This window comes from Octopus bimaculoides, chromosome 7, assembly GCF_001194135.2.
Source record: "Octopus bimaculoides isolate UCB-OBI-ISO-001 chromosome 7, ASM119413v2, whole genome shotgun sequence".
NCBI lineage: Eukaryota > Metazoa > Mollusca > Cephalopoda > Octopoda > Octopodidae > Octopus > Octopus bimaculoides.
The window spans coordinates 13,882,802-13,893,035 of record NC_068987.1 but is presented as its reverse complement, the minus strand read 5'-3'; the positions used below and the strand labels follow the sequence as shown (position 1 = coordinate 13,893,035).

Sequence of the window (10,234 nt, the reverse complement as noted above, 5' to 3'; positions counted from 1 at the left end):
TATACATATACACATATATATATATACATATATATATACACATATATACATATATATATACACATATATATACACATATATACATATATACATACACATATATACATATATATATCTATATATATATATATATATATATATATACACACAAATAATTTATATATAGACACAAATAATTTATATATAGACACACATATACATACAGACACAAGAATAAATATATCTCCTTATCAGAACTAGTCACAGTTCTCTCTCTCTTTCCATATATATTATACACACACACACACACACAAAGACCATGTTTGATTTTTTTTTGTTTTCTCATCGTCTCTTGGTTAAAAAGAGACGATGAGCAATGGCTAGAAGAATATTGAGTTTTATTTGATAACCAGTTGACCTAGCAAGCAGGGCCTCATATCAGTGAGGTGTGGGGGGACATGCATTGATGCTGTCGAGAGGTAGGCCCTGAAACAGTGCACATTCTCTCCTGATGACCTCATATACTACCTGGTTTCTAGTATGCAGAGCTTTCGACTGGTAGCACTTGTATGTGCAAGTTGTTTGCAAAATATAAATGACCAAGGGATTGTACCTAGAAAGTTACCATCCTAGGCACAAGTCTGGGCAAGGTAGTTAGTTTGTCATCCATGCATACCAGTCTCCCATCAATGTTGCCCAAAGGAAAGGCAAAAGCTGATACAGCTTGGCATGAGTAACATTGCAAATTATTTCTACAGCTAAGTGAACTGGACCAACATGAAATAAAGTGTCTTGCTCAAGAACACAACACAACACACAGCCTGGTCTGGGAATCAAACTCACAACTTCACGAGTGTAAGCCTGATGCTGTAACCACTAAGCCATGATAATAAAAGAATGATAAAATATTAAAGGAACAATCAGAAAACCCAGAAATCAAAAGATGAATTAAACAGAAAGGATGCAAACGCTTACTCATTAATCAAATAACAAAGAAGATAAAAAAGAAATTATTTATTAAATTTAAAAATAGCATGTTGCAATAAATCATTCTAATTCTTCCTACAATATCAATAAAATCAATCACATAATAGATGGTTCTTTGGTGAACTATATAGTCAGCAACAAACATGCCTGGCACAGCAATGAAATCTTGAAACCATCAGTTCTTTTGCATGTAGATCTAAACTTATTCCTGGCATTGGAAATTTGGTGAATTGATTTAGTCTTAATTGCTAGATAGTGAAGATAAATGAGAAAATCTCTCCCATTTAGTAATCGATCTTTTATCTTTTACTTGTTTCAGCCACTGGACTGTGGCCATACTGGGGCATGGCCTTGAAAGGCTTTTTTAGCTGAACAAATTGACCCCAGTACTTATTCTATCTGATCTCTTTTTGCCAAACCACTAAGTTATGGGGACATAAACAAACCAACACTGGTTGTCAAGTGATGGTAGGGGAGGAACAAACTCACACACACACACACACACACACGATGGGCTTCCACAAGGTTTCCACCTACCAAATCCGCTTACATGGTATTGGTTGGTTCTGGGCTATAGTGGCAGACATTTTCCCCAAGTGCTGCTCAGTAGGACTGAACCTGAAACTATGTGGTTGCAAGGCAAGCTTCTTAACCACACAGCCATATCTGTGCCTGTGAATAACTTTTATTCCAAGCTGTACTTGCACATCAGTCCATCATTGGATAGTTCTACCAATGTGTTAATCTTTTTTTTTTTTTCTGAAGAGAGGCTGCTGCTAATCCCATGACTCAGCCAGTCTCCATTTCTGAAGAAATGGACACTATAAGTGGGTATGAGACATTCTGGCACAGCCATTTTGGCATCGCTGATTTGACACTGACTTACTTGACATCAGACATTTTAATATTTCTTTCATTCTCTCCTACTCCTTTCTCTCCCCCACCCCTCCGTTTATGAACGTAAATATATTTCTCTTCATGTATATACGAGAACAAAAAGGTGTTTATGACAATCGAGTTCAATTTATGAATAATGTCCTCTCTCCCTCCCAACCTTTCCCACTGTTTATCTCTGTGAACAAATTTCTCTTTACATGTATGAAGAGAAGGAAAGTGCTTATGTCAGTCATGTTTAACCATCTAGCATTTAAACTGGCCAGATCCGACCTCTCACGCTTACTTTACGATATTATTTTAAAAACAAACAACCACATTATTGAAATCTCTAAGCTTGAAGGTAACGCATGACAAATTTTTTATCAATGTGAATAAATAAGCATTACTTTTGAAAGAGAAATCTGAATGCTAAAAGGTTGATTAATGAATTGTAACCTCTTTCTCTGTCTTTTTATATCCACATGAGTATATTTCTGCACATGTATGTTCATGTGTATGTCTCCAAGTGCCAAAAAGCACAGTCGCTAAACAAGCTGGATGTCCAGCAGGTCATGCCAAATTGTCAACATTCAAACAACTGCACTCAATCATCTCATTTTAGTTTTTCAGTACGCAACACAACCAACTCAGAAAGGGACAGAGAAAGAATCAACTCCAGTACTTGTACTTCACTCGTACTTTATTGAATGAACTCCCAAAAGGATAAGATACGTAGTCACCCTCAACTTTGGTCAGATTCAACCTTAGAATACCAAAACAATAAGGGGGTGAATTGTTAGGGTGTCACATAGAATAAGTAACCATTGAAGTATACAAATAAGTTAGTGTACTTAATACATGGAGCATTATTAAAAAGCTAATAAAATTAGTCAGTAGATTAATATCATTTTCACTCTTATGTGCAGTACAATAGATAGCTTTACACAAGTTTTGATCTGATTCTGACCTCCTCCATATATCTTAGTGAATTCATCACTAAGTAAATATAAAATATCGTAAATTTACTGGTGTAAGAAAATAGCAATGCTAAGAGATGAAATAAATCAGTGATGTTATCTCTATGAAGAAAACAATATTAAATATACCTAAGTTAAGATATGTAATGTTGGGTGCATTAACTTTTTTTTGTATCAACTTGCATGAGGCTGTTCTGGGTCTATAATACAAACTCCTTGTTTTACAGTGACCTAAATTAATGTCTGTCATCAAAATTTCCTTTTAATTTATGCTTCAAACACCATATTAATAACAACAAACTTATTTTATTAAAATCTTCATTATTTTCGAAATGAACTGAAATAAAGTCAGTCAGAAATATCCTAAACAAAGGGTTGAACAGCTAACTATAGAAAAAAACATGTGATGAAAAATGAGTGTTGGGTCTCATGGAGGTGGCTGAGTTCCTTTTGAGCATTGGGTCTCACGGAGGCAATGACCAAAACCTTTGACATTATGTCATGCTTGAGAAGAAGACCCATCAAGCCGGGCAAAATCGTGGTCGTGGCAGATACTGGTGTCACGCAAATAGCACCCGTGCCGGTAGCACATAAAATCACCCATTACACTCTTGGAGTGGTTGGTGTTAGGAAGGGCAACCAGCTGTAGAAAACCATGCTAAATAATACTTGAGACTGGTACAGCTTTCCAGTAGGCCAGCCCAGTCAAATCATCCAACCCATGCCAGCATGGACAATGGACGTTAGATGATGATGATGAATGGTCCATACTATTTTCATTTTTCTGCTGATTACAACTTTCAACAGACAACTTTCAACATATTTTGGTTTTATTTTGACCCCCTCAATGAAACACAGATTTCACTGTAATTGTTGAAACAGTTTAACTGAATCACTAAGTAAATATGTATTTATCAAAATCAAAATCGCTGATGTGGCCAATGACAGTACCACTTGATTGGCACTCGTACCAGTGGAACATTAAAAGCACATCTGAGCATGATCGTTGCCAGGGCCACGGATTGGCTCCCGTGCCGGTGGTATGTGAAAAACATTTGAGTGTGGTTGTTGCCAGTGCCACCGGACTGGCCCCTGTGCAGGTAGCACGTAAAAAACACCATTTTGAGCGTGACGGTGCCAGAACCACCTGACTGACCCTCGTACCAGAGTCACATAAAAGCACCCACTACACTCTCGAAGTGGTTGGCATTAGGAAGGGCATCCAGCAGTAGAAACTTTGCCAGATCAGATTGAGCCTGGTGCAGCCTCTGGCTAACCAGTCCTCAGTCAAACCGTCCAACCCATGCCAGCATGGAAAGCGGACGTTAAACGATGATGATGATGATGATATCAGATTGTACATTTATTGATGTATGAAAATCAATAAAAAAATGTTATTGCACCTTGGGTGATTCATTTTGTCAATAAAAACACACACAATGGCTATATATCACTAACTTTTATTCCTATCAGGCAAGGATAGTGGACAGACAAAATCATTAGTGCACTGTTTTATTCTGGCTCTTTATGTTCCGAGTACAAAATCACTTAAAGGTCAATTTTTGCTTTTCATTCTTCCAGGATTAATAAAATAAAGTACCAGTCAAGTACTAGAATTGACTTCAACAAGCTAATCTCATTCCACTCAAAAAGAAATTTGTGGACTTGTACCCAAAATTGGAAACAGTTAGCTAATTAACTAATCAATTAGCTAATTAACAATTCACTGAGTTGGTTCATCAGAGTCTTTTTGCCACTGTTTGCAACCTTCTCATTGATATGTCCTCATCTGCTCTACTTTTGTCACAAAGAGCTTGTGAAAGAAGTGCATGCCATTGATAAAGTCATAGACAGGACTCTAATGAATTGATTGATTGATTGATCAAACAATTGATTAGCTAATTAGCAAACTAGATAATAATAATAATCCTTTCTGCTGTAGGCACAAGGCCTGAAATTTGGGGGAGGGGACTAGTCGATTACATCAACTCAGTGTATCACTGGTACTTTATTTATCGACCCTGAAAGGATGAAAGGCAAAGTTGACCCTGGCAGAATTTGAACTCAGAACATAGCAATGGCAAAATACCACTTAGTATTTTGTCCAGCATGCTAATGATTCTACCAGCTCACTGCCTTCTAACTAGATAATAATAACAATCCTTTCTACTAAAGGCACAAGGCCTGAAATTTGTGGGGAGAGGGCTAGTCGATTACATCGACCCCCAGTACTCAACTGGTACTTAATTTAATGACCCTGAAAGGATGAAAGGTGAAGTTGACCTCAGAGGAATTCGAACTCAGATCATAAAGAGTGATGAAATACTGCCAAGCATTTTGCCTGGCGTACTAACAATTTTGCCAGCTTGCTGCCTTAATAATAATAATTATTATAATAACAATAATAATAATAATAATAATAATAATAATGGTTTCTGATTTTTGGCACAAGGCTAGCAATTTCAGGGAGTAAGTCAATTACATCAATGCCAGTGCACAACTGATACTTATTTTGTTGAGCCCAAAGGGATGAAAGACAAAGTGAACCTTGGTGGCATATGAACACAGAACATAAAGGCAGAAGAAATGCTACAAAGCATTTTGTCTGGCACGTTGATGATTCCATCAGCTCACTGCTTTTAATACTAATAATCCTTTCTACTACAGGCACAAGATCTGAAATTTTTTAGGGGAGGGGGCTAGTTGATTACACTGACCCCTAATGCTCAACAGGTACTTATTTTGTGAACTCTGAAAGGATGAAATCATAAATTGACTTTGGCAAAATTAAAACTTAGAACGCTAAACAGCTTGTTCAGCATACTCGGTTTTTCACCCACGATGATGATGATGATGATAATAATAATAATCCTTTCAATTGTGTGGGAAGGTAACTAGTCGATTACATCGACCCCAGGGCTTGATTGGTGCTTATTCCATTGACCCCGAAAGGATGAAAGACAAAGTCAACTTTGGCAGAATTTGAACCGTAAACATAAAAATGGACGAAATGCTTAGCAGCATTTTGTTCAGTGTACTAACAGTTCTATCAGCTCACTGCCTTCCACTGATAATAATAAGAAGAAGAAGAAGAGAAATGTTTTTGTTTTTATTGACAAACTTACTCTACCAAGTTACAATAAATACCTCTTTTGACAGGCAATTTCACATCAAGTATCTTACAAATTAAGTATAAAAATAAAAATATTGTAAGATTTTAAAATTAAGATGTTTGTTCTATGCTGTATTTTACGCATCAAATATATTAAAACTAACTTAGCTATTGTTTGTTTGCTTTATTTTTTGTTGATGTGTTTGTTGTCAGATGGTGTTTCTGACTTATTTCATCTCTATACAAATATAGAGTGATTTAATCTCTATACAAGCATTTTTTAAATAAAGATACAGCATTTCCAACATTAACAGAAACACACACACACACACACACGTGCGCACATCTGTAAACATAATAAATCTTTCAAATAAAATAAACAGTCATAAGGCGCCCAACGAAAATAAATCAAGTTTATGTTTTGAAATTTTGCACATTAGATGTTTTTTTGAAGCCAGCATTAGACAAGACCAGGTAAGAATGAGAAAGCATTTGAAACAGGAAAGATGGGAATAAAAGCAGGCCAGAGGGAAAACATCTAGGGTAAAAAATGTGAAAATTAACCAGAAGCAAATTTCTTTAAGCAATAATCAATTGAGGCCAATATTAATAGTTCAATAAGCTTTTCTCGATTAGATCGCTAGGAAGAGATTATTGCAAATAAACAAACATTTATAATCAATATAAAATGGATTTTTTCCTTTTTCTTTCAATAATAAATCTGTTGCACAAAATCATATTTACATGAAAAATGACTAAACAAATAACTGTGTTAATTTAAATATTACAAAGCTACACTGTGAGTTAAATAAAAATGTAAATAGACTCCTCCCAGCCCACTGATGAGCAGAAAAAAAGAGAGGATCAAAAGATCAAAGGTCCTTCCTGAGCCATGGGCTCATAAGGCAGGTTTCCCAAATTCTGTGGCATATATATTTCCCCCTTAAAATGATGCCAGTCCATCACAGGATTACTCGGTTTTACCAGTTGAGTGGATTTGAGCAACATGAAAGGAAGTGTTTTGCTCAAGAACATAACACATTGTTGGTCCAGGAATCAAAATCACCATCTTATGATCATGGATGCAACAACTTACCCACTAAGACATGTGCCTGATGAGCAGAAAAAAGGGAAGGAGGGTACAAATCAATAGTACAAAAAGAATATGTTTACATTCTTATTTAACTCACAGTGAGGCTTTATCAATATTTGAATTTACTTCAGCTTTTTAAATTTACACTGTGTTGTGCATAAATAGATATTGTTTAACTGTTTTAATGTACTAAAAATAGAAGGTCAACAAAAAATGTATTTAACTGAAAACTATTTAACAAAACTGAAAAATCCTATTTACACAAATAACAAAAGAAAAAATATGGAAGAACATAAAGATGTTTAGAATAACTCATTTAAAAATGATATTCTATCATTATCATTGTATATCCTGAGATGGTTTTGAAGTGGTTGTTAAGTATTTAGAAAAGATTAACATTTTGATATAATTTTGATTTAGTTTCCAAAACAATAAATAGGATTCAAATACCACAACAGATTAATCTCCAGCTCAGGGAACTTTAAATCTAGTTTATTTGAGTATCAAAGTAACTGACTAGAAAATTTAGTGTTTTGTGTCCAAAAAATATTCTGATTACTCTTTCAACAAATTTTTCTTCCAATTACCACTTCTACAAACTTTCTAGCAAAAAGCTAAAAAAAAAAAAACTTGCTTTTAATGAATATAGAAAGTAAAAAAATAAAGGAAAAATATTAAATATGATTTCAAGTAATGTTTTTAAAATGTTCAAATAACTTACTCTTTGAAAGGTGAAAGCCCCATGGGAGATGTAGATAGCACTAAGGATTTCGATAATGTGACAGCTGTCCCAATAGCACGAACGACAATTCCTGATTCTCCTTCGAGGTCAAAGCATTGCCGATAACTGAAATTTTATAGACACAGATATCAATACAGACATACATAATGTACATATAAACATACACATATACATTCATATATACATCTCAGGCAACTACAACTCCCTACTTGAATGGGCCATGACACCACAAACCTTGACTTTAAAATGTTACATAAAAAGTACTGGTGATGGTGTCACATACAAATTTAGTACCTTTTGGAACTTCTTGCCTGTGCTACATACACTATACACACAGAGGCTTCCATACAATTTCCATCTACTAACTTCCCCATAAACCACAGGTCAGCCCAAAGCTGCAGTAGAAGATACTTGCCTAAGAGGCCATACAGTGAGACAGAACTCAAGACCATGTAATAACAAAGCAAGCCCATATCCATTAGAGAGTGGCCATGCTGGGGCACCACCTTGAAGAATTTCTAACAAACTGAATCAACCAGAGTACATTTTTTTAAAACCTTGCACTTATTCTATTGGTCTCTTTCGCCAAACCTCTAAGTTATGGGGACATAAACACACCAACTCTGGTTGTCAAGCTGTGGTGGAGGACAAACACAGATTCAAAGAAGCACACACACATATATATGACAGGTTTCTTTTTCTTTCAGTTTCTGCCAATCAAATCCACTCACAAGGCTTTGGTCAGTCCAAGGTTATAGTGGAAAACACTTGCCTAAGGTGCCACACATTACTGCATGGCACCTTGGGCGAGTGAACCCAGAACCATGTGGTTGGGAAGCAAACTTCTTACCACACAGCAATGTTTGCGCCTAATTCAGAACTTCGTTTACACAACATAACAAGACGGTAGTCAGTACATATAGATGTAGATAAAAAATAATTTATTAAGGAGATAAAAGAACATTATCACTGTTATAAGAATATAAACTGAAACCTACCCTATTACTGAGTTTCCACCCAGTTCAAGAACCTTCAAGCCAATTTTCCGTTGCAACTCTCCTAAAAAAAGATAAAAGGAAGTCATGAGTTAAATCATCAAACATACATATATATTGGGTTGTCCGGAAAGTTTGTGCCGAATTTTAAAGGAAAGAAAAAGGTCAATAAATACTTGGTATTACAAAGTTAAAGAAGTTATTTTAAATTCTCAAATGCAGGATAATGCTAATAATATAGCCTGAACAGGATAAACTACCCCTATTTTGCAGAAAAAAGTGTAGGCAGCCAGCTATGAAACTCGAACACACACCTCCGTCTTCTGAAAATTTAAGATGCATAGAAATCTCGCTTTATGAGACTCTATCATATGTTAAATTCAAATTACAATAAATGTAAACAAACAAACGAAGTTTGTTTTTAGAAGCGTTGAGATGTAATCAACCAAATATGAATCATTTTGTGGCACAATGCGTCTCCATCTTTCCTTTAACTTGAAAATACCCTCTTCCCAGAATTGAGGTGGTTTCATGGCAAATAAGTCGAAAGGTAAGCTACTATAAATCGGCACAAACTTTCCGGACAACCCAATATATATATACATATATACATACATGCATGCAAACACACAACTAGTATATGAATATACTCATGTTTACTTGTATATTTTGTCCAGCCATCAAATTATCTGTCTTACTGTCTGACCACCTGTCCATCCAATGGTTAACCTGACCATCTGTCTGTGTCTGTCAATCTATCTATTGGTTTGTCTGTCTATCACTTTATCTATTACTTGTTCAACTATCTGCCGAACTACTGGTGCAGTCTGTCCATCACCACTGCCAGCAGATCATCATCATAAACACGTTTCTGTCCTTACCACAAACAACTTATAACCATGAATATATCATGATATCGCCACCACAATCATAGCATTCAACTATAATATCCATCTTTAACACCATCATCATGATCATCATTATTAGCATGCTCTTCAAGGAGATTTTTTTCTCCTATGTATAGCACGACATAGTAAAGATACATGGCTCAGTGGTTACAGCATTGAGCTAACAATTCTGAGATTGTGAGTTTGTTTCCTAGATCATGCTGTGTGTTGTGTTCTTGAGCAAAACACTTTATTTCATGTGGCTCCAGTTCACTCAGCTGTAGAAATGAGTTGCAACGTCACTGGTGCCAAGCTGTATCGGTCTTTGCCTTTCCCTTGGACAACATCAGTGGCATGGAGAGGGGAGGCTGGTATGCATGGGTGACTGCTGGTCTTCCATAAACAACCTTGCCCAGACTTGTGCCTCAGAGGGGAACTTTCTAGGTGCAATCCCATGGTCATTCATGACCGAAGGGGGTCTTTGCTCTATTACTCTAATATTTTGGAAGAGTCAAATGCTTTCATCATTGGCCAGAGAAATATCAACTCAAAAGAAAATAACATTGAAGTCAAAGTTTTAGTGGAT

At 35.8% G+C, this 10,234-nt stretch overlaps 1 protein-coding gene across 1 annotated transcript in view; it reads right to left on the bottom strand.

Annotated features, from left to right (window-relative positions):
• The window catches only part of LOC106871127 (C2 domain-containing protein 5), a 73,785-nt gene extending 64,307 nt beyond the window's left edge, over positions 1 to 9,478 (bottom strand). Inside the window, exons 1-3 of the mRNA XM_052969125.1 lie at positions 9,460 to 9,478; positions 8,765 to 8,825; positions 7,746 to 7,871 (exon numbers count right to left, since the gene is read on the bottom strand). Of these exons, the coding sequence (XP_052825085.1) occupies positions 7,746 to 7,871; positions 8,765 to 8,825; positions 9,460 to 9,478 (206 nt within the window). The remainder of the gene's footprint in view (positions 1 to 7,745; positions 7,872 to 8,764; positions 8,826 to 9,459) is intronic.
• Between the last annotated feature and the right edge of the window lie 756 nt (positions 9,479 to 10,234).